Source organism: Lissotriton vulgaris, chromosome 7 (genome assembly GCF_964263255.1).
Source record: "Lissotriton vulgaris chromosome 7, aLisVul1.2, whole genome shotgun sequence".
Lineage (NCBI taxonomy): Eukaryota > Metazoa > Chordata > Amphibia > Caudata > Salamandridae > Lissotriton > Lissotriton vulgaris.
The window spans coordinates 266,976,396-267,002,469 of NC_141695.1; the positions used below are offsets into that span (position 1 = coordinate 266,976,396).

General features: G+C 42.6%; 1 protein-coding gene across 1 annotated transcript; it reads left to right on the top strand.

The window, feature by feature from the left end:
• Positions 1–24,446, top strand: LOC147701355 (venom peptide SjAPI-like). Its single transcript, XM_086930055.1, has 4 exons — positions 1–334; positions 13,048–13,104; positions 19,102–19,137; positions 23,992–24,446. The coding sequence occupies exons 2-4, from the start codon at positions 13,065–13,067 to the stop codon at positions 24,357–24,359; spliced, it is 444 nt and encodes a 147-aa protein (XP_086786181.1). The 5' UTR covers positions 1–334; positions 13,048–13,064; the 3' UTR covers positions 24,360–24,446.
• Positions 24,447–26,074: the final 1,628 nt, after the last annotated feature.

Below are 26,074 nucleotides of genomic sequence, written 5' to 3' on the forward strand. Positions count from 1 at the left end.
AGAATAGGTCATCAGGAATAGCTGCAAGCAGGTATTCATTTCAACTCTCAGCAGGTGTAACACTACCTGTGCTTTTAGGAAAGGTACATTTTAGTGACCCGGCGCGTGATTCGCACCGTTTATTTCCAGGGAGTATGTAACTTACACGAACATTCATGAGTCGGCCGCACCCAAACCTGGAGCGTCTTGTTTATTCACAGACAGAGTTGTGCAAATGTGCCCAAGTGATCCCTCGGTGAAATATGTCAGGATATATAAACCGCAGTGCTTTGGACGTGCCCACTTGCAGCCAGTCTCTGACAGGAAACTTTGACCGCAGCTGAATTGAAAGCAGGTATGTGTCAATATCTATTTTTTGTTTTGTATTTTGGGTTAATTATAAAAGATGCAGGTACTTCGAACTATAATTTGTAGACCTAACCATTTACTGTGCCCAATACATTGTTTAAATTACTATATAACAATATTGATGTAGGTTCTGGGTACCCAGGGGCAGCAGACACTGCTCCTGCTACCAATACATTCAGACATCAAGCTAGTGCGGAAGATACAGATATCTTGAAGACTCGTATTTACTCTCTGTACACTTCACGTCAAGTTCTCCTAACAATGCTGGGGTAAAAAGGGGGACTTCGAGGGTGCAATGGTGAGACAAGGAGACCATCTTGTATTCATTGGAGATACGGTTTGCATGGTCTCACATCTGCTACTCCCCTACAATTGGTTATTAAATGTCCATGATCTCTTGTTCATAAGACTCTTCTAGGCGCTTAACAACCAATCTGACTAGGCCATTCACAATGTCGACATCTCACAATTCTTTCCATTCTGAGCCTTTTTCCTTTTTACCTAAAAGGGGACAAGTGAAACTCCATGTCCCAGAATGTAAAGTGGTGTTAGCTATGGTCTGGGCAGGCGGGAGAATTCATACATAAGACAGCCATCGTTTCACCATGACAAGTGATGCAGATGTTCCCGTTCGTATCAGTTTATCTTAAGATCGTTGAAAGATAAGGCACTTTCTATTTCATCATATTTTCTTTAGTTATTTTGCCCACCTCTCTTTACTTCTGCAGACGGTCTCCTGTGTACTGTACCTTTCCTTAAGAATAACTCTGGACTGCCATGTACAGATGTGCTCATCAGTGACTGCATTGTTAGGTTGAATCTCCCTCTAAAGGAGAAGCGAGTGAGAGACGGGCTCCTGCAATGATTAGAATGTAAATTAAGGGGGACCTTTAATTACCACATTTCATGACGAAGAAAAGATATCTAAAGCACAAAACAGAAGAAATCGTTTTGATTATACTGAAGGAAGTTCTCAAAACTTTGTAAAATTGTTACTAGTAATATAAAGCAAGAAAAACCCTTGGAACATGTAGTTATTATGACCATGGGCCCATCAAAGTGATAAACGGCCTAACGTTAGCGCAATGCATTGGGTAAAAGCGGTCACAATTTGTTCACTCACTTTTTACTAAGTGCTTTGTTGTTTTGCAAACTAACATATGTTGAAACTTATTGGTTCACAAAATTCTGATTCGTAAGTTGTCATAATTTGACCTTCTTCATTAATATGCATCAGGTAGGTTGTAACTTGCAACCCACTTCAAATCGCTGCCATCACATGGATCGTGGACTGCCTGGATCAGAAAATCACTGTCTCTGATTGCTTTTAATTAAAGAAATCAAATTTTTTTATACGTCCGGTCTACCTTTAACTGAAATGTACCGAGAGCAAATAGGGGACTTGGAGACATCTTTATTTTCCTGCCTAAGTTGATGCCTGAATTTACTGGTAGCAAGAGCAGTGTTGGGGTATCATCTGCTGCCGCTGGGTACCCGGAACTGATATACATATTTGCTATATTAATTTAAACAATGTTTTTGGGCACAGTTAATGATAAGGTCTACAAATCCTTAAAGGAAAACAGGGTGCACTTAAAAAACTGAAAAAGAACAACTTCTAAAGCCTTTTACAGGTGAGCAGCAGACCCAGGAACCACTGCCTACTCCCAAAAATGCTTATTATAACATTGACAAAGTGGAACGTGCATTTAGGGGACCCCTTCCTGTTTGCTAGTGTGATACCACCTTCTGTGAGGTATCAATAACCTATAAATGATTTGCAACCACAATTGCTGTCGTAAACCATAGGTAAGTACCTTAATAAATCACAAATTTGAAGGGACGCCCTAAACATGCCCTTTTCAATTTGTGATTTGGTATGTAGTTGGAGTTTTGAACATACCCAAATGCTATTTTGAGGTCACAAAGGTTCCGATTTAGGCTGGTCAGAGTCTTTTTTACCACCCAAATAGGTTTGACCATAAGGCCCAAAATCACAAACACCTACTATTTATTACTTAATATCAAATTCTTCTATGCCAATGTAATCGATCAATACAGAACACACTGTAAAGTGACTGCATGATCACCAACCTAATGGGTGTAATCACTGAAGGAAAATGACACTTGCAAAAGGAAATGATGAAAAAGAAGCCACTAAAATAAGGAACAGGCCATATGGCTCATTTGAGCAAAAAAGCTGCCTCACGGGCATAGTAAAGGAAATTAGCAACAGAACCAACCCTAAAATGCCTTCACATTACATAAAGATTGCACAACTCACTAAATCAATCTATTCATGAAACATCCCTATAAGGACTCTAAAAGACATAGATCACTCTTTCAAATTATCAGATATTTTGCCAACCCTGTCTCATAACCTGTCATCTAGGAGCAAAGGATCATAGTGATCTTCGCCCTCAAAAAATTACAGTGAGAGTGCAAGGTGTGAATCCAAACCGGCCAATGGAGCATCCTAACTCCATAAATACTGTAATAACAAAAGGATCAAATGCAAAACCTACTACCCAGAATGACTGTTGGCTTTGGTGAAGGCTCTTTCAAATGACAGGCCCAAAAGCAACAATCAGCTAGGAAAACTTCACTAAACTATTAGGAGAATCTCACACAGCAAATGAAGGGCCACAATCAATGACAAGAGAGAAGCCTTGACATGAGGATCCCCCCACAACTCAAATCATGCTAGCCAATCACCTCTCCACCTTACAAAGTAGGCAAATTCAATGCCTTAACCCCTTCACTGCGGCGGCTATTCCGCCGCAGTGCTAAGGGGGCGGGGCGGAAATGCGGCGGGCCCATGCTGGTGACGGAACCTCTCCGTCACCAGCTTCGGTTGCGCTGTGCTTATGATGGAGCTGTTCCGTCATAGCCCCGCCCGCTCAATAGAATGCTCAGCGTAGGCGCAGAATTCGCGCCGCGCAGAAGCGTCGGGCGGGCCATGACGGAACCGCTCCGTCATCAGCACAGCGCCACCGCAGCTGATGACGGAGCGGTTCCGTCATCAGCAGGGGAGGGGTTAAGAAAGCAATAAATAGATCACTGCCTATCTGACCCTGAGAATAATGCCCTAAAGGAGTTCAGACAAATAAAAGTCATCAAGAAAAACCTAATCTGTCAATCAAACAGGAAATCAGTGTAGACGCTCCTTGGCAAATTACTCCATGATATAAAAAAAAACAACAGAACAAGATTCTGGCACACTGGAAACAGATTACAGAATCCCACAGTTCACAGAGTTAGCTCTCACATGACAAAAAAAAGCCTGGGTACGTTTTCTGTGTCATTATTTTAATACAGAATACTCCAACAGTACAAACAAAGAGAAGATAACGGGTTATACAAACACAGAAACACAGGAGAAACTCATGATCTAAAAATGCTCAGACAACATTAACAAATGCAATTACGGACACACAGATTGCAAACAGGAAGCCCAAAGAAAGGAGGGAAGGAGCACCAGGTCCAAAATCCCCCCCAATTCTGTTTAAACTAGACCCAGATTACTGGGCAGAAGCATTAAAACCAGTATTTGAGAACATTCTTCACACATACACAATCCCAGCTTTCTGGAGGGGTTAATCATTTCCCTAATACACAAGACATGTGACAAGAATGAAGCAAAAAATGATAGGCTGGTCACCTTAACAGACAACAACGCAAAATATTGTGTTGGGCTCATTCTAGAAGAACTAACAGATTGGGCATCCCAAAACCTAGACATAACCCTTAATCAAACAGGTTTTAGCAAGCACACGGGGACAACCACAAACATATTACCTCTTCCCCTGTTGATAGACGCTATATAAGTTGACAACCTACCATTATACTCCTGCTTCATTGATTAATCCTCAGCCTGTGATCACACGGACAGAGAGAAGCTGTGGGACAAACTCACTAAAAGAAATATTCCATCCAGTCTTTTGAATCAGCTAATTCTTTTACACATTGGTTCTTGGGTCCAAGCGAAGCTTGCAGGCGGCGACCATCTATCAATAAAGATTTCAACCCCAAAGGGGCTGAAACAAGGCAGCGTACTAGTCCTGACTTTGTCCATTCTCTCTTTGCCAGATGTATCAAACAAATGGGACAAGTGTAATTCCCATGCTCTAAAGATGGTCGGTCTTTCCCTTTTGAAGCTGTTATACCCTGATGACCTTGTGGCCATCAGCTTCCAAATCTTACTGGACACCACCAAAAGTTATTCTGATGAAAATGGGCTGAAAATAAACATAGACAAATCTAAAAGCCTGGAATTGAACCCAAAAAAATAATCTTAAAATGTCACTGGCATCTGACAGACAACAGGTAGAAAAAGTCAATGAACATAAATATGCGGGGTTCACAAAATATAGCAAAGGTGCATTTACGGCTCAAAAAGAGGCATTAAAAAGAAGAGGAATTACAATGGCAGTAGCAAAAAAAATCTCAAGAACAAAATTGTCTGTCCAAAATGTACTCCCTTGATCCAGGTGGTACAGGCAAAAGTCATTCCAACTACCACCTATGGGAGCGAGTGTATGAGGGGTGGGATGCTATCACGCAGGATGGTATAGTAACGTGAGCATTTGGAATGATTTTTAACTTACCAAAATACACATCACCTGCTCAAATTAGACTGGAATTCTGATTGCAGTTGTAACAATGAGCACGCAGAGCCGCTTATGTCAAAAGCTGGTATAAGATCAAGAGAGCTAAGAATGGCTCACTAAATTCTCATCTATGAATCAATTGCTGTCTAAATATACCAGTGCAGTGAAATCCTATTTGCAAGAGTTAATAGAAAAACTAGCCTTATATATGGTCTTTTGGAGGAATAAGGAGCATACAACAGCTTCAAACAGCCTGTCACAGCAAGTGTCAAAAGGGTTTCCTTGGCAAAGGATGAAACTCTGCTGTCTGGGAGAGTGCACAAATAGTTTACTCTGCACAGCTACCCCAAGGGATTTCCACAACCTTACCTAGGTGCCGGGTTCAACACAAGAACTAAAGAAAAAAATCTATGGCACCGGCTTAGCCTTTTTCCATCTCTGCTCCACTTACCACCATAGAAACACCATCAGACAACATTTAGTTGCAGTTTGTGTGGGGCAGCCACAGAGGATATGATTCAGTTGCTATGCATACGTGGAGAACTTGTACATGAATACAGATTTCCCTTTAATGCCAAGGGATTAAAAACTTGAAGTCAAGCAGTGAAAGCATGCTTTGCTGGCAGATATGTTCCATTAAACTGCTGCCTTGTGTTGTTCCTGAGCATTGCTGAAAAAAACTCAACACCAGTCGCAATAGATTGACAACTGTTAGACCTGACATCATTGGCTTGAGTCTCTCCTCCATTTTTTCTGTTTGCCTCCTCTGTTTACAATGTTTTGCTGGTATATCGCTCTGGGCACTGTGCCACTGCTGATCAGTGCCGCTGTGCAAGTGTTAAATTACTGTATTTATTGATTTCCATGTTTGGCTTATTTGGTTTACTGTCAGTCCCTAGTCTAGTGCACGCGGAGTGCCGGGGCTTATAAATACAAATGCCGCTAGTGGGCTTGCAGCACGCGTTGTGCCACCCACACGAACGGCCTGGTAAAAGTATGTCTACAGGTCTGTCATTGCGAGACCTACGTGCAGTCCCGTACTGTCACGCGGGCTGCGCAAGAACGCCTACTTGCCAGCCCTCCAAACCTTCCCTTAACTTCATATTAGTCACCCCTATGGTAGGCCCGAGGGCAGGGTGCATTTTAAGCGTAAGGTAGGACAAGCCTGACGAAGTTGGCGTGTCCTGATAGTGAACTACCGCCATGTTCGTCCTTCACTATCGTAAGGTCGCCTCCTCTCCATTAGTTAGAATGGGCTGCCAGGATTATTAATATTATGATCCTAGCTGGCTCGGGGAGCATGGTGCAATGTCGAGTTTGGTATCCCTGAACTCAGAGTTTGATAACGCATCCGTTTGAGTGGATGGTTTTTGGACTCTGGGTTTGACAATAGCACTTTTAGAAAGTGACTATTTTCTTGTCTAACTAGTTCTGGTTTCTACTGGTTTGGTGTGTGTGTGACAGGGGCTGGGTGGCTCCAGAGTTCTGAATGAGTCAGTGTGGGGTGAGTGGTACATTTGCCTTGAGAGTAGGGGAAGAGTAGCTCTTGATGGCCGGCCCTGCCCGATACAATGCTGGCTTCTCCTCCCGCCGAGCGACGGATAGCTCTGCTCCTGCCAGTGACAATACTGGCTCCACCTCCTACTGGGTGTCTGAGGACCTAGCCCTGCACCGTGAATCGGCCAAGTGTCACCACCTGGCTTCACCCACCACAGACCCGGAATGGACAAAGGGATCAAAGCCGGAAAGGGGTATAAAAGAAGGACCCCTGAACCAAGACTTTAGATAAATTCTGACAAGGAACCATGAACCAAGGACAAGAAGCCTGCTGATCCAAGGACTTGCCTACCCCTTCTGCCAGTGTGCTGTTTGCTGGGGGGAATCCTGCAGTTGCTTCTTTATTTTTGCCAAGGAACCAGGAGAGAGGAACTGAGTGTGTACTCTCGAACTTTGCCAAGGAAATCTCCAAGGGCTGGAAGAGTGCCAGCCTCCTGTTGAAGTCACAGGGCTAAAGGACTTCACCGTTTGCTGAAAGTGCTTGTTGCTGGAACCTAAAAGTCCAGCACCTCTGACAGAATCCAGCAATCCCTACGCCGACGGCCGTCGCCGAATCCAGCTCGACATCGGGAGTACGGCTCCAGTGTCCCGCTTCCTCGACGCCGGACGCCGGGCCCGATCGATGCCAGTAGCGACGCCAGTGAGAAGTGAGTTCGGCTCCAGCCCCAAGTGACCTCGTGTCTGCACCGCCGCTGATCGCATCGACTTCGAGCCCTCTCGACGCCGTGAGCGCTGCACACTCTTGCAACATCATCATCGACATCGACGACTACTGAGGCCGGATTGACACCGAAGACGCGACGCCGGATTGCTCGACGCCGCTGATCATCGTGTGCTTCATTTTCCCAAGGTACTGTGTTGTTGGGGGTCCGTGGGACTCCGGGCTCGACGTAGCGCTCCTCGCGGTCGACGGCGAACCTTTGGATTAACCTTGCCTCAACGTCGTGTGGGTTACATTGTTGCCAAGAACTGTGATCTAAAGAAGAAGAGTTGCTTTTGTGGCTGAAAACTTTTTGTGCTAAGAAGAAACTACGCTTGACTTATTATTTTTCCTTCCAAGAGTATTTATTAAGATTGTGGTATATTTTTGTCATTATCTGGTCTTGTGCTAAACCTTATATAAACATTCGTATTTTTATAATACTACTGTGTCGTGTCTATTTGTAGTGTCTTCACAGTATTACTGTATGTGGTCGTAAATACTTAACGCACTGCCTCTGAGATAAGCCTATCTGCTTTGCCAAGCTACAGAGGGGGTGAGCAGAGGTTATCTAAGTGTGTGATTCCCTTGCCCTGACTAGAGGAGGTGAGTCCCTATTTGTCAGAAGTGTATACCTCTGCCAATTAGAGACCGCAGAGTCTAACAACAACCAATAAATAATTATGTATATTTCTACTGGCCAGAATACTGACACCACAAGAGGGCAAAATACCTTGGAAAGGAGAAATATTTAAGACTATGGGGCATATTCACAAGGAGCTATTGCTGAATTAACTGCACTTTATCGCAGCCAAAGTCATGATAAATTTACCCCACCATTCACAAGCAGGTGCTAACAGCATATCCTCGTCCTGAAGAAGGAGTCGCTGTACTCCGAAACATGTCGACGCACTTTCTGAGGTTGGTATACCCTAATACGTATAACTAACAACCTCGTCTTGCACCCCTTTTAACAATACCAGCCGAGGACATAATAAATATTTTTTCCTATGAGCCAGGTATTTTTTAACCTTCACTTTCTCACCTCACCACTCACTCCCCATCTCACACACACATACACATAGTTCACTATCAGTGCTCCTACGTATTCGTGAATCACTATCAGTGCTCCTACGTATTCGTGAGTCGCAGCACGCCGTGTCCCGTAGAGGGATGCGAAGGCCCCGATGATGAAGCATGACACCAAGGGGCCTGTTGGTGTGTGAGGGGTATTCAAACAACACTGAGTGCTCCCCATCACTTTAGGGATCACTACCACTTTCTGAGTGGATTCTATTTTGTTTAAACAAATTGTTAGGGGAGACTAAATCCACTCCTTCCTCTCCCTCCCTCCTTTGGTTGTATTTAAATTTTTAAATGTATTAATTCTTATATATTTTTTACACTGATTTACAACATTTTGTTAACTATTTATTTTTAGATATTTTATTTTTTAAATTACATTATAGTTATTATACATTTAATTACAAAATATACTTTCTCAGAATGAATTACTTTAGTTTAAATACCTTGCAAATAGGCAATAGATGTTTAAGTACAGGAGTTTCAGTTGTTGTAATGCGCAACACAATTTCAGACACAATGCAACATTGAGCTCAATGCAAATTTCTAGTTAAATGCAATGAGTTACTTTTTGGATTACTTTTCTAACCACAAGACTAGATCCTAAATTCAGTCCTGGGATATCTCCTGTAAACAGTTGAGTAAAAACGTTATAGTTACAGTAGTGATTTTTAAGGAATATTATTGTATTTTAAAAGTTGACACTTAGAAACTTTTTCACATAGAACCACCAATGTTATCCTATGGGAGGAAATTCACTTATCAGGTAAGTAATGTCAACGTTACTTTTTCTTACTCAGTGGTGTATCCTGGATCCAGCATGGGTGCATCTCTTGTAAACAGTTGAAAGAATGTGTTTAAGTCATACAGGCAATATTTTTAGTTTGTGAAAATAGACGGAAACTTTTCTGGTGAAAATCACACAATGGATTCCTATGGAAGGAAATACAAGTTACTGGTAAGTACGCTTTGAATTACTTTTCAGGGTCAGTGCTGGGCTAAAAAATGCAGCACTGAGTTCTCCCCTGATAACAGGTGAGTAAATCGGAATTCGTAGTTCGACTGATTTTAGAGAAATATTTCTACAGTGGTGAAGGAAGGGGGCGGGGCCTGCGGGGACATGTGTGCAAACACGCTCTGTGGCGCGTTTTAAGTTGGGGAATTAATTCCTCTTCAATGCTGCGCTCCCCTGGGGGCTAACTAGCCCACCAGGTACCTCCAATATGCACCAAGGAGCTGCGTTGCAGAGAGGTATTCAGAGGCCATGCCCTCTCTAAGTTGGGGAATTAATTTGTCTTCAATCTAGAGGTCCCCTGGGGGCCAAGTAGCCCACCAGTTACCTCAACTAAGCGCCAAGGAGCTTTGTTGCAGAGTGTTGTAAAAAGGGGCGTGGCCTCTGAACACATCTCTGCAACGCAGCTCTCTGGCGCCTACTGGAGGGACCCGGTGGGCTAGTTGGCCCCCAGGGGACCTCTGGATTGAAGAGGAATTAATTCCCCAAATTAAAACACGCCACAGGGCGTGTTTGCACACATATCACCTCACGTCCCGCCCCCTACCTTCACCACTGTGCAAACGCATCCCGTGGCGCATTTTAAGTTTGGGGGATTAATTCCCCTTAAATCCTGAGGTCCCCTGGTGGCCAATTAGCCCACCAGGTACCTCCCGTAAGTGCCACAGGGCTGTGTTGCAGAGAGGTGTAAAAAGGGCCGTGGTCTCAGAACACCTCTCTGCAACACAGCCCCCTAGCGCATGCTGGAGGTTCCTGGTGGGCTAGTTGACCCCCAGGGACCCCCAGTATTCTAGGCGATTTATTTCCCCCTCTGCAAACGCAGCAGGGGGCGTGTTTGCAGAGTGGTGCAATGAGGGGGCGGGCCTAGGGACAATCACGTCTTTTTTAAAAAAAAAAATTGGGGCCCTGAGCAGGCCTAGGGGGTCACGGTGTGTCTTCCCTGCCCCGTGTTCACAAGTTGCACACATATTTCAATGACTTCCTCAGCCTCGCTTTTACCGAGGCACAAAATGGCTGCCAACAGTTCCCTATTTTGAATGTTTACAACCGCCTGACATCCAATTAAAATTGAGCACGTGATCGGGACGGTGCGCTTATCCTATGAGGCCTATCCTCACACAATCCGCGGATCCTCCGCGCCCATAGATACATAAATGACTTTAACCGTAATTTTCAAAGAAACTACTGAACAGATTGATACCAGATATGCCAAAGGCACAAGTCGGAACTGAGGGCTACCTCTCTGCCAAATTTGGGGTAATTCCGTTCAGCTGTTTGAGCTGTGGCCGTGGCTGATGGTCCTATGGGAAATTGCATGGGGAAAGCACGTTTTGGGACCCCCCTTTTTTCTCGGCCCCTGCTTCACTAATCACCCCAACCTTTCAGGGAAGGAGCGGAACTGAGCTGGCCAAAAGTTTGGAAAATTTCAAGAAGATTTTTCAATTGAAGCAAAAGTTTTTGCCAATAGAATGTTGCGGATTTCCTATGGATAGTAGGTCCTAATGCTAACTATCTACTGGCAACCGCCAGTAGATAATATATCTATATCTATGTATCTCTCTCTTTATATATATATACATAGATATATATATATATATATCCACCATGACTTTCTCTGCTTAGGGAAGCCTCACCTCAGCAGGGCGGCCTCGACATTCGGTGACGGAGCACCCCATGAACATTCCAACAAAAACTCCTTTGCTCATACATAAAGAAGAATGATGCACACCAGGACCTTTCAAGGAATCAGCCACTTTATATAATAAAATGGAATGGGAACTCATTTAAGATCTTTCAGTCTTGACACATTTAGCTTGGTTCAAATTCTTTTTCAGAGGTCAACCATCATATCCTGTTGCAGCATTGCATTGTGGTTTTTATAAACTTGCCGACTACTAGGTTTCAATGTAGTCCTTCAATACTGCCGTTCCCATAATGCACCTTGGAAGAAATATCATTGTATTACTAATTGGAACTTTGCAATTCGATTTCCCCTCATACTACATTATTACAGGTACACTTTCATTGCATTTTACTGTCAAAGTGCTATTGTTTCCGCTCATCAATATGCAAAGTCGTTAAACATAGGATTAGCACAGTGCCATCCACCCCGAGATAGAAAGGGACAAAGCCATTTGGCATTTCTACAGAAAATTCTTTAAGCATAGGACCAGCACAGTGCCATCCATGCCCGGGCTGTAAAATGACAAAAAACATTTACCACTACAGGCACAGTATTACAGTTTTTAATTGTTAAAATACCAACCAAGCTAACCTGAAATGAGTAAAAACAACCCCTGACATAGTATTTTGCTCTCATTAGAGCTATTCAGAGAGGTATAGCTTTCTCCAGACACAAGGGAGCACCCAGTTTAAAGGGTATTCTTTGAACTTAAACTGGATGATCCCTTGTGTCTAGACAAAGCTATACCTCTCTGAAGAGCTCTAATGAGAGCAAAATGAATGGCTTTTGTCATTTTACAGCAGAGCAGAGACAGCATTATGCTAGTCATACGCTTAAATACTTCGCTAAAGAAATGGCAAAAGAATGGCAGAGTTCTGTGTATGTTCTTTTGACCAATGTCTTGCTACAGGGTAATTCACATCACAATTCTTCATCACCCTGAAATGCTTCACTATTCTCTTCTTTACTGGAAATAATATACTGCACACATTTTAGTAGCCACATGGGTATACCAAGACATACACACACAAGTCATTGCTGTATGGAATAAAATTGTTGATGTTGGCTGTCTTACGAGTGGGTAACTAGAATGTTTTCTTGCTTTTACTACCCTTGCAAGCGTTGCAATTTCCACATTTGTAGGAACCCTGTCCCTCTCCTTCCTGCCTTGTGTGCCTGTGTATCTATGCCCTAAAATGTCTCCAATGGGTTTCGAGTTGCAATAAGTTGCAAGGGGATGGAGGGACACTTTGCCTACTATCACTGGGTCTGACATTCCCAAATGTCAGTGTCTTGTGATCATGGATTTGTTTTTCTTTGATTCACTGCTGTAAGTGGTGATGAGTCTTACTTTATTAGGATCTTCTTTGTGTCTCCTCTTCTTAGTAAGGAGACTGTCCCTGGTCAGACTGCTGGCTTTCTCCCTAACAGTCTTAGGGACCGTGTAAGGGTAGCCCCTGTCCCTGAATCTGTTGGTCATTTTTTCTGTATAGTATATTAGGGATTAGGTAATGGTGTTTCGAAGGTTAGAGGACGGTGAGGGTGTTTTTAGTGTTAGGTCAAAAAACACTTTAAAATAAACTTCACAAAATACAAATGTGTGCAATTCAGTTCACCTACCTGCCTCAAGGACACACTTCACACTACATTAGGCAAACTAAATACATGAGGCAAAATATGTTTACTTCTAGAGCACACAATGACTAACTAGCAAAGCTCTAGGTGTTCTCTGGTGCAAATTTTATAGGAAAGCAAGCTCAGCCCTGAATTATTGTTTTGCAAGAAATAATTCTGTACTTCTCTCTTCAGATCACATTTCCAAAACACTTCCAAAATATACAAACCAGTACAATTGCCATTCTCAACCTATAATCAAATGCATCTCTGGCTTTCGCTGACATAGCTAGGTCCGTACTGTGCAAATGCAACACATATTGAAATAAATTACAAAATCAATACTTAACTTTTGAAAACATATGTGTTGACATTCAGTTCAATGTCATCAAAATATCACTTTTGTATCACTCATCACTCTTGTTTCTTCTTATTTCAGGGCCTTTGATTGCCAAAATGTTTAAAAGCATGAATCTACTTACAATGATGGCAGTAGGTGAGTACCACAAGCAAAGCTTTGATAACACTGAGATATTCCTGTCCATTTCACACTTAGCTAATAGTATTAGAACTGTGAACGTCTCAAATGCCTGACAAATCAAACTCATCACCCAAGTACATGTTTAGATTAATGTGTTTGCATAAAGTAGGGGTAACCTAGAATCTATGAAAAATAAGGGATAGTAGATCCTTCCTGATAACTCAAATTATATTGATACATTCATAAAGGACGTACTTTTGGATTTGATGTAAATTAGCTGGTTTCTTCTTCACTCGTTTAGTATTTTTATTGTCCATCTTCTGAATTTAAGGGATTAGAATCTACTCATGCCTTTGGTTAAATGTATGTAGAGTTAAGAGTATAGATGAGTGCAATGCCAATCCACGCACTAAATGGACCACAAATAACTTAGGTCAACTTACGTCATCATTTTTGGTAGGCGGTCAGGATCAAAGCAGTTCTCATTTAAGTTGTGGGTGAGTTTTTGTGCAAAGGTGTTTGTGCATGCATACTGATTATCCAGCAACAAATGATAAAAGAAATATCTAATGATCGGACAAAATAACTAAATGTGAAATGTAGACTAAAGGTGAAAATATCTGAGGGAACGTGACAATTGAAACAAAAGAATGCATAAACTGAAGCACCAATGTCAACACTGAAGATTCATTTATAACATAGATCTCAAATATGAATACATTTTTTCATTAAGAAAACTCCAAAGCCAAGTTCACTTCACAAGTAACAGCAACTGGAGGGATGTTTCCAAAGACGTATATCTTTAAACGTGATACAATGTCTTCTGATGTCACTTAAAGGATTATTACTTTCTAGGGAAATCTGTCATTGACATACTAGACTGGAATCATGTGCCCCACCTTTGGCACAAACACCATAAAAGAACTGTAGGTATTTTCCAGGACATTGATCTTTTAGCTCATTGTGACTAGAACCTAGGCTGAACCTCACTGCCAAGGCTCAAAAATGTTAAAACCAGTTAGGTAATACATGTCTTCCCAGGCAGTTTGATCTGGACTATTGTTCTTGGAGCAGAAACCTGTCTGATGTGTATATCATTGGTCTCTGTCTGTAGTGGCATGATGAGCAAAAAGACAATGGACTGGAATGTAACACAAATAATTAAAAAGGCCTCAGATTAATACAAATATTCTATCCACATTTTAGTTTTTCTAAGTGAAAACCCCTAAGTATTTGGGTTACAACTCACGTTTGAGAGCCATCATAAGAACTTGGAGTATTAGTTGTGATAAGTAAGAACCAACTTCAAATAATAATAAATCTGGTCTGGGTGAGCCAAAAGTCCCTCAATAAACCTGTACTTAACCCCAAGGCAGCTTGAAACAAAAGCAGTTAGGTTTAACTTAAAGAAACAGTGTAAAACATTAATGCTGCACTCAAACAGTAATAAAGTGAAAACGCAACTCAAATGAAAATGTAAAGCAATATAGTAAAATAGAGAAAATGTAATAAATGAAATGCCACCAAAACAGCAAAGATACAATTGGAAGAATCAGAGATATGAATTTTTACATTTTGAATTGAAAAATAGTGCCAAAAAGAACAAAGGGCCTACCGGGTTATCTGGCTGTGCATGACCAGGCAAAGTCAAGAGCTAAGGCTAACTGTGATGGAGCGTGGGTCAGATAGAAGGTCCAAGTTGGATCCTGTCTCAGAGTTACCTTCAAATGTAGAAGAAATTCTGAGAAGGCAAACACTTCTGTGGGGCAAGGCATTGACTGGATCCAAAGACGCTGTCATCGGTGATTGGGAGCTGCTGGACAATTTCTTAGTGAAGCCATTGAAGGGAAAAAAAGCTCAGTGAGAGAAAAGTCAAGATTTCACACTGAGGAGGCTGTCTTCGATGGGGTACAGTGTGATGGTGGGCCTGGTGGGCCTGGTGGAAATTTCTACCTTGAAAATTAGATGTTTTTCTGGATCTCAGACTTCCTCAGGCAAGGGAACAATGCAGGTTGTAGATTACAAGGGCTCCAAAAGGCTGCATATTGTGTTCGGGAGGTTCGGCTAAACAGGAATTGCTACTGTGCATAACACCACGACAGCATTTGCATTGATGTCAATCCCACAGCGATGCACCCTCAGTGAATGGCTTTCTATTAGACCCCAGTCCCACTCCAGTTCTCAGAGCAGAAGTTTGCAGAAAAGCTTTAAAGCCCCAAGAGGTTAGACAGGAGGAGTACACTCTTACACTAATCCAAGGGTCCAAGACCAGAGGGGCACCACATGGGTTTCAGGACTCACTCTAGCAGAGGCCATCAGCAGAGTACAAGGGACGTCCAGTTGGGTTGGTCAGTTGGGCAGTTGCAAGAAGACACCTTTGGATGCTTGTTGTATCTCTGTAGCTCAGACACATGGTCAGCCAACTTACCTTTGGAGGCCCTTCTGGGGTCCTGAATTTCCTTCAACTAGAGTGGAATGGTGGTTCTGATGTTACTTGATCTTCCTGTGGCATTTGACATTGTGTCACATACATTGCACCTCCAGCATTAGCATTCCTTCGGGGTGCGAGGACTAGTGCTAGATTGAATTACACTCCTCATCTGATTACACATTTTTTTTGGTGGGAAAACCTGAGGGTTCTTCTTCGAGTCCAACTCTTTATAATGTCTAATGTGCTCCCCTTGCAACTTTGGTGGAACGCTGTGGTGCCTATGTGATCTTGTACACTGGACTGCAGCCTTTTAATTCTTGTCTTTCTGCTGTCTTTAGATAGCTGCACTTGAATCACCTTATGTGCAACATGGACAATATGGAGGTCCTCTTATTCGAGACATTTCAATCTGGATGGTGGTCTAGCTGTTGAGTAAATAGAGCTTCTTCTCCATCTTCTCCATCTGTGGTAATTAAAAACCATGGGGTAATATATGATAATCATTAATATTTTCAAACACAGGTGTCCACAGTGGTTGGAAACGGTTTTGGTCTGCTATGCTATTTGAATACATTTTGAATACAAGTAACGACGGACCTACAGTCCCTCATTACTTCTAGGCTGGACTCTGCCAACACTCTTTTCCTGGGTCTCTCTGATTTCTTCATTGAAGGACTCCAGATTGTTAAGAGTGCGCTGCTCGACTCATTCTCAAACATCCTTTTTAGACATGACTCCCTACTTATTTAAGCTCTTTGCATTGGCTACATGTAAAGTAGTGCATTCTTTACAGTTCTCTGGTTCTGGCGATTATAGCCTTTTTTGACTGCACCTCAATATTTGGTAGTTGATTGTAACTCTATAGTCCCTCTATAGCTTTGTGTTCTGCTCAGGCTTCATTTGCATTGGGGCAGATACTAAGGCAGGCTAGAAGGGGAGGCCAACTATTCTCCCTTCTAGTTGCTCATGCATGGAACAAGCTCCGGTTTGGGCTTCGATCATTTTCTTCTGAATCTTCTTTCATAAAAAACTCAAGACTTGGGTCTAAGCAAAGGAATTATTGTGATAGCTCCTACCAATTACATTTCTAGCACCAGGACACTCCTTGAAACAGCTGTGTGCTTTATAAGGCTCTGTGAATTAATTAAGGTAAGCAGGGGAGCACTCATTTTTCCATCCCCTAAAGTAGTTCTAGTCAATTCCAGTAACCCCCACTTGCTTTGGTACCAGTCTAACTAGCGAGACAAAGGACAGGCAGGCCAAGGCAGGTGCTGCATCTGTCAGTCATAGGGTAGGATTCTTCTGAAGCTAGACAGGGGCTAGGTACAGACCCCGGGATACCCTTTGAAATGCAATCAAGGGCTGAGTGAAACCCCCAAGCCAGTCTGTGCATGGGAGTAACACAACTAACACACCCAAGGATATTTGTACACGTGTAACAGGAATACACATCTCACCACTGAAGAGACATTCACATTCAGGAGACACTGAACACAGGCACATTTCGCTTCAGCAGAAAAATGTCAACTTCTAAAGCTGGCATTTAAAAAATTGTAATTTTAAAGTCGACTTGACCATTAGGTTGGATTCTAATTTAACCTATTAAACAGAGTCCTTGATTTATTTTTCTACTTAGTCCTACACTTAGGAAATGCATTATGAATTGTTATAATGTACCTCAGTTCTTTTCTATGGGAGATTCATCCTTGCCACACTGAAAAACTACTTTGAAGATTTTTCATTGCCAGGACATATAAAAATGTATTCTACTGGCACGTCGAGCCTTCCTTAGGAGTGACTTATCTATACTACTATTATAAAGAGAGAACTTGCACCTTTTGGCAAGGTAATCTCAGGAACCACAGCGCCAATCTACACACCCAATACATCTTTGAAAATGTCAGGGTGTGTAGATGGACATAGGCTATATAAATAAAAAAAAAAAGCAAAATAAAAAAATTATTTACAAAGCTAAGTAGTCCCCTGAAAGTAGAGCCGGCCGGGACCTAGCGCTGGACGCGGCGTGCGTCATGACGAAGGAGTAGTGGCGGCGTCATGGAGGAGCGGCGGCGTCATGGAGGGGCGGTGGTGCAGTGGTGCAGTGAGTAGCGGTGGCGGTGCAGTGGTGGCGACATGAAGAGGAGGAGCGGCGGGTCAGATAACAAAAGTAAATAGTCGGGGCGGGAGGGAGTCGGGCGGTACTCGGGAGGCTGGAGGCGGGGGGCGGGAGGCTGGAGGCAGGGGGGCGGGAGGCTGGAGGCGGGGGGCGGGAGGCTAGAGGCGGGGGGGCGGGAGAGAGTCGGCGGGTGCACCGCTCGACAACATGCTGCCCCAGACACCTTCCGGTCACGGGCTACAAATGCAGCCCCCAGCCCCCTTCTGCCCCAGGCAAAGCTGGGGCGGGCTGCTAGTAAGTAATAAACAGAAAAGATTAGCCTTGGAAAAAGGTTTATTTTGCCCTGCCGAAATGGCAATTTAAAACTGCACATACAGGCTGCCAGGGCAGGCCTGTAGACATGTTGTACAGTGCTACTTTCATGTGTGCGTTGTAGGATTTGATCTAAAGGCCCTAGCTACCTATAGTACCATATGCTAGGGACTTATAAGCAAATTAAATGTGCCAATTTGCTGTATGCCAATATTACAATATTACAATATTTAAAAGGGACAGTACAGGCACTATATCACTGGTTGGTAGCAATTAAGTGCACACAGTCATATGGCCAACTAAAATAGGCTCAAAAACAGTTCACAAACATCTGGAAGAATACCACAAAAAGATGGTATTTTCCAACACTCTTTGAGGGTGAAACTCGTCTGGAGTTGTTTATGTTCCGGTTTACTTGGGACATTGACAGGCATTTCAGGTTTGACTGTTTCTACGGGAGCAAAACCAAGGATGCCTATAGTGACAGGATGATGGACATTGAGGTTCAGCTTTGATCATGCTCCATTCATGACCAATTGCCCGATTTTATTTGCTTCTGTATCCTGGATATCTGTGATGAGGAGTTCTACATAGTTGCTTTAACATAACATGATGTATCCCACGTGGTTTACTTGATAATCGGGCAAGGATTCGGGCTTTTGGGTGAACATTGGGCCCCCGGACCTATAATTTTCAAAGGCAGTGGTTTTTCAATTCTCAATGGCCTTCATTTAAACGGTGTAGCCCTTCATTTTCTGATCGGGGCCTTATAAGTTGTACTTCCCAAATGTGCTTCAGGTTATTTCTTCTTTTTTTGATTCTCATTTTCTTTATGAACTTTTTCAAAGCAGAAGCTTTCCTGTTTTACTGACGGGGAAACAGAAAAACAAAGTACACAAACAAATCTGTGCTGTAAATTGGTGGATTGGGCTTGAGATTATTAAACAGATGTCGTTTTTTGGGTGTAAATTATGTGCCAGGTTTACCTGTTCTACATGTATTATTCCTTTTAAAGATGTTCATTAACTATGAAACATTTAATGTGCTTGCATACAATGTAGTGAGAGAGAATCTGTAAATTATGCCATCAAAGCAACTGCACAGGAGTGTTAACACTGATTATGCTCATATTTCAATAATTTTTTCTTCTCAGTGTTGGCTGCAGCGCTCTCAATTGGACACTGTGATGGTAAGAAGATAAGCATTTAATGTGTTTCTAAATAGATAAATCGATGTATTTCATATAAATGTGTGCTTCTGTGCTGCAAGGCAACCCCTGCCCTGCTAGGTGTGTTTTAAGTATTTGTCTACTACACTCATGCTTCGCAGTGGTCCTACTGGATCCACTATCCTCTAGAGGATCCACAGAACATCTGGGTGAGACTTGTAATTAATTGTCCAGAGAAGACAGACAGACAAGAAGACTTATGCCCTGATCGTCATGTCGCCGCCCTGCTCCCGCACCGCCAAACCCGTGTGCGCACCGCCTGCCACATCACAACTATTTTTGTCACTGGCAGGTGGCTCTTTGGAGGTTCCACGGCAGTGACTATGTAATAGGCATTGCAATAGGAATGTCAAAGTCAGTACCTGCACAGCATGGACTGGAGCAGTCCATGCTGTGCATGTACTGGGGGTGTTTGCACACAGAGGGGCACATCATGTGTCTCCCTGAATGCCCCCCCATGGCCATGCGACAACGGAGGGCCCTGTAGGCCCCCCCTTTGTTTCCTCTACACCACGTTTTCATGGAGTAGGAACCGCCATGAAAACAGTGGCGGAGAGGAATCGCATAATATGCGTGGCGGGACGCAGCGGTTCCGCCAAGCAAATTGCCGCCTCAAGACTGCAACGCCACAATTTGGGATCTCTTATCCGTGGAGGCTGTAGTGGTACAAATGCGGCCTGACCGCTCTAGTTGGAATAGAGTGGCTGGAAGATTGCCACAGTGAGTCTGGCAGTCCATGAACCGCCAGGCACATAATCAGGCCCATAAACGTTTTCATGTAGCATAGCATAAACCACAGCTTAGAGGTCTCAAAGCTCGTTCATAAAATGCATTGGTGGAATTTTAACATAGAAAGAATGCGAATAATGGTTAAGTTAAAAGAGGCAAATATGCCAACCATAGCAGTGACATATATAAACAGATATACATTGACTGCTATCACAGTGTTAACATTATACTATTCAATTGGGAGTTTACAACAATTGTTAGGTGGCAATTACAGCATGTATATGTCATCACTTAACCAAATTTCCAAGGTAATCCAAGATACAATAAATCACCTCATATAGTTTTTATCTGTTCAGTGCCCAAACACATGCTATCCATGGATTCCAGCCCAACAAAGACACAAACACTGGGGGGCAGATTTACTGGTCGCTCAGGCAGTGCAGCAGCTGCAAATGCTGGGTTGTGTTGTGTGAGAAGGAGAGAGCAGAAGTACGCCATATTTACAGAATATGGCGCAATCTTCTCCTCTCCCTAGCACTGGTCCAGAAATATGCCTCGTGTAAAAGAGTGTATGCTTGACGGAGGCATGACCGCTACAATGAGACAGGTGTTATTTGTCAGCAGAGACTGGGTGATGAGTGGGGCAGTTCTCCATTAATAGTGTGCACTGAAGTCCCCCTCAATGGACATTGGTGCCATGCCTGGCAGTAGGGGATGGCTGAAGAGAGTAACAGAGCCAGAAGAATTTCTCCTAGCCACACACATATGAGGGGAGGAGTCCTTTTCGAATCAGGGGACTGACAATAATCTAGTGCATGGTCAGAAAGCGATGTTGCTAGTATTAGATATTCTTGTGAAAACATTGGATAATGTGGAGAAAACTGCACGTGTGGTGAAGTCATGCTGGGGAGATATGGAGCAAAATATGCTTGACTGCCCTGAGTGGTAGTCACAGGAACAGCCATTGAAATGAAAATGCAGAAATCTTTAGGATGAGTGGATGCTGTGGTGACAAAGATGCAATACTTTCAGTATTCCAATGGGTTTCATGTAGGGCAACATACCTGCTTTCAAGCAACATTCATATTCAGAGCTGCAAGGACCAATAGAGCTGAGGACTGTCCTTCTGTGGACACCAGTTGAAACACATCTGAGGTACAGCATTTTATTTAGCAAACCTTCTGAGTTTGACATCTCAATCTGGAACAATGCCTGTGAAGAAAAAAACATTACTCAGTTGTATTTCAAGGACTATTGACCACTAGGTGTTACCTTTATTAACGATTCTTTTCCAACAAAGACATTAAACAGATAGATTCTGTAGCATGCTGGCTCTTATTGTAAGTGACACGCTCTATTCTGTTTCCTATTGTGACATGTTCCAGGTCTCTTTACACTCGACCAGAACCTCCTTCTCCTTTAAAGTGAGTGCTGTGTGCAGAAATAACAAACACATCTGTTCACACTAAAGGGAGAAGAGGTAAAACAGTGAGTGCTCAGCAGCACATTTCTTTCTGCGGGCCCTTATTCCAACTCCTGTCTCTTCTTTCTTTTTTCTCTTCTCCACCCTCTTTCTCTGCCCTTTCTTCCAAAGTCATCTCTAGCTGTTTCTTTCTCCACTCTCTGCTGGAGCTCTTCAACTACTTAAGACACCAGTCAGCCCAAACCTGTTCCGGAGACTGTGGGCTGTAACACATAAAGTAAACACAAAGAGCATAAAGTTAAGATAAAATATATGCCACAGCATGGGATCACTGATGTCCTAAGTAGTTGTAGAGCTGGAGCAGCACTATTTTACCAACTTACACTGTGATAATTGATTGCTTTCCCCAGGAACCTTAGAGGTATGTGCTGCTTTTGTCTGTAGACATAACAATATTTGCAAATATATCTAACGTAAATACAGTGCGTAACAGAAAAACAAATATAAAGTAACAAAACAACACCATTAAAAAATAACAGGGTACGTCCCCGGACTATATAACCACTCAAAAAATGTGCACAATAAATGGAGACAATCATTTTTGTGACATGTTACCACCTGGGGAATCCTGTTTTCATAATATAGTGTTAAAATGTGTTAATCGCTTGCACTACCATACCTTACCACCAAGAGTATGAAATGGCGCAAGTCACAAATGCTTTGTGATCCTCACAGTGTTTTAGTTAAATGCTCCAAGTTCTTATTTTTCATGATTTGGCCCCTGTTCTGTTCTGTTTCTTCCTTGGCATTTGTTGTGCTCTGTAAAATAAAGATAACGTCCGGTGGTCAATAGTCCTTGAAATACAAGTGAGTAATGTTTTTTTATTCACAGGCTTTGCTTTGCGAATCCCTATTTATAGTCGCAATTCTAGGTAATGGCTCTTTTTGTGATTACCAAAAATTGGGACTAGAAATCCTTTAATACATCTTGAAAGGCTTTTTTGCATTCTCAAGTGGAGGAAATGATCGATTCGCACCATATGCGAATGCAAAATTGTTTGATCCATGTGGGCCCTGGGTTATTACTCTCGTGGGAGATTACCGGCTACGTTTCAACAAGAGTCAGATATTTGTCCTTAGTGTATTCTCCGAAGATGGCATAACTGCACATGAACTAATAAAAGAGATGTTCAAGGCAAAGCTATGATATACTCACCCCAGCTGGATGGAGGTCAGCAGACCCACTGCCAGGGTATGGAACTCTGAGGCAGTCTAAGACAACAATCTATTAACAAAATGACATTCTGTGCTCAGTGTTACACACTGACTGTAATCGACAGATTTAAAATATCACAATAACCATAAGACATATGTATCTAAGAGGCTGCTGGGTTTCTTAGTGCAGATTTCAAACTCATTTCACGGGAGAGTAGTGACCATGTTTGCTCTGCATTGTGGCTTCGAATCGGCTTTCTTTTTGTTCCCGGATAGGACTTTATCCACATGATCAGATAATATACATCAAAAGTAACATCAGATACAATAGAAGGCTCATCAATATCTGTGAGCACTTACGCCCATTGCAAGATCATATTAAATTGACCACGAAGACTATTTGTCAGGCCACCTATTGCAAATAAACTCAATCTGTTTTGAAATGTATCCCTGCCCCAGTTTATCAATTGCAGCATGCTCAGATCAAGGTAAGGTACGTCATGGAGTGCTGTCAGGATAGGTGGTGATGGCAAAGTAAAGACTGTGGGCCGTATTATCAAGAACGTCGATAACATTATTGCTGCTTTAGGGGCAGGAAACTGCCGCTAAAGCAGCGATATGGAGCTTGAAAATATGCCCTTGTGAATTTCCATAGAAGCCCAGGTTCTGGTGTGAAGGACATCAAACCTGGGCTTCTATGGGAATTCACAAGGGCATATTATCAAGCGCCTTATTGCCACTTTAGCGGCAGTTTTGTGCTGCCAAAGCAGAGATAATGTTATTGCCGTTCTTGATAATATGGCCCTGTATTTACTTACACACGTGATGTGGTAATATATGCAAACACGGGAATGTACACATATTGTTTGCATGCATTACCACATCCGTATGCAGGTATGCGTGTAGATTTCTCTGTGCTTCCTCCGAAGTTCATAAAGAAGGCTTGGAAGCCAATGGCACCTGGTATACATGTCTGTCCTACTGGCTTTAGGAAGGGGGGGGGCTGTTTTTCAAATTCTGAAGCTAGGCTATAAACCAGAACGCTACATTCTAAAGAACCCTTAAGCCAAAGGGAGTCCAGGGGCAGAAGTTATCTCGTACCCAACAATGCAGCATTGTTGCTGTTCTAATCTTTCTGGCAGTTAATGTCGACTTGTTGGATTCTTTCATTTCACATGCCCAGGCCTGTACAAATCATCCTTGTGATTCCCTGCATGTCTGCTTCAGATGATGTAAGATTGGGCTGCAGATACCTCACAGTACATACATGAAAATGTGTAGTATTTTTAAAAGTTAGAGTTTTAAATGTTAGACTGCTGGGTCGCATTTTGTATATAGTCAAAGTGTGTAGTATTTTTAAAGATACCGGTTCCAATGTTAGGCTGCTGTGTCGCATTTCATATATGGCCAATAATAATCCTGTAACTCTCCTCATATTGTCATTGCAGAAAAGTGCAAAAAAAACATGGAGTACAACACCTGCGGCAGCAGGTGTCCGAAAACCTGCGAGGACGTGGCCAACATGGGGAGTGGCATGGTGTGCCCAGCACTGTGTGTTACAGGATGCTTCTGCAAAAAAGGATATGTCCTGAATTCTGGTCAATGTGTACCTGAGAGTACATGTCCTTGCGCCGCCAATGCTCACTATTCTAAATGTGCCTCTCCATGTCCGCTCACCTGTGGGAAATATAAAGATGCAGAACCATGCAAAACACAATGTGTGCCAGGATGCACATGCAACAAAGGCTATGTTAGGTCTGGAGAATCTGGTAAATGTGTGCTTCCTAAAGACTGCCCTCTTGCACCCAAAGCCTAGACTTGGAGCTCAATGGATCCTTCCAATCAGGTGTGAAAAGTGTATTTTACTGCAATTGCAATAAATCGTTGTTATTACAAAATAAAACTGTATCTGTTATACGTACTAATTGAAATCTAGTGTGATATTCCTCTGTATTAAAGAAGTTTGTAATAAGAAAAATATTAAATCCGGTTAGTATGCATAGACGTACAATGAAGAAACTCAAAGTAGTGCTATTAGTTGGAATGATAAGCCACCTTCCTCTTTGTCCCGGGCAAGGCCAGCAGATCTACATAGAATGACATACAGCATATTCTGGCCCAGGCCACCTACTGATGATTCCTTCTTAGGAACCAATGTATCCAAAAGATGAACAGTGGCTTAAGTAGAAGTCCTAATCCCACAGATGAGAAGTTTGGGAAATAGACGTTTTAAACATAAGTAAGGTTTAGGAACTGACGTTCTATCGTCCATAATCGATTATGTTGTTAGATCACAGCCATTATTAATCAATTTCCTTTTCCTGCTTTTTAGACTCAGTATAACCTTTTTAATAGGTGCTCTCAGCCACATGCATCAAAGGAAATTGCATTCGCAAACGGTGCGAATCGCAAAATTCGTCCGTTTGCAAATGTAATTCCCATTTTTGGGATGCATTAACATTTTAGTAATTGTGGCAATTTAAGAATTGAGATTCCTTAAATGCAATGCATCAAACTTTAAAAATTTGCGAATTTGCAAATAAGGGGAGCAAATTACCATGAAGTTGACCTTCATGGTAATTTGCGAAAACTTTGAAAAATGCACTAAAGTGCATTTTTCAAAGTTCCATTTTACACACACACATGTGTGCAAAATGTACTCCTAAGCAGATTTCAGGGGTGCAACAGGGTGTCCTTTGGACACCCCTGCACCCTTGAAATTGCATTCTTAATTTGCAAATTTTTAAAGGTGAATTGCAAATTAAGAATGTATTTCCATTCATTCCAATGGACCTCTAGGCCCATATGAATAGATGGGGAAGTATTCCTTAATTGCGATTCTCAATTAGAGAATCGCAATAAAGAAATTTTAAGAAATCACTATTTTTATAGCGATTTCTTGCTGCATTGCAGTTTGCAATTCTTTAATTGCGATTCGTTATTTTTTGCAATTAAGGAATCGCTAAATACAATATTGATGCATGAGCCTGTATATGCTCTTTTTAGGTCTCGCCTTCGCAGCGCACCTGCGCTGCGAAGGCAAAAAGACCTTTTCCGATCGGTTTGGCTTTTCATCCTAGCAAATGCATGGGTTCCATTTCCTTCAATGGCAACGCGCGCACGTCAGGAGATTCACATGCGGGAGCGCGCCCCACAAGATGGTAGTAATTAACGCTCCTGCAAGTGAATCGCGCAGTCTATCACCCCCCCTCCTGCCGCGCGAGCGCTTGTACCAAGGATGTGGTCACCTGAGAACTGGCACAGTATACACAGTTTGTTTTCTATGGCTGTAAATACATTTTCACTATTTCGTTAAAACCGGACGAACCAATAGCCTCATGTCATCAAAGACTGATTGCCATGTCAGAATGGTGTGCGCGTTCGAGCCGCAGCAATCAGAACCCACACTTTGGTCAATAACGAGAAGAAAGGCTGCCTATGTGTTGCGCACGATAAGCAATACAAATCTTATCTATATATTGCATTGGAAATTCTAACCCAAGATGGATGGTGTCACTAAGCTGATACTAA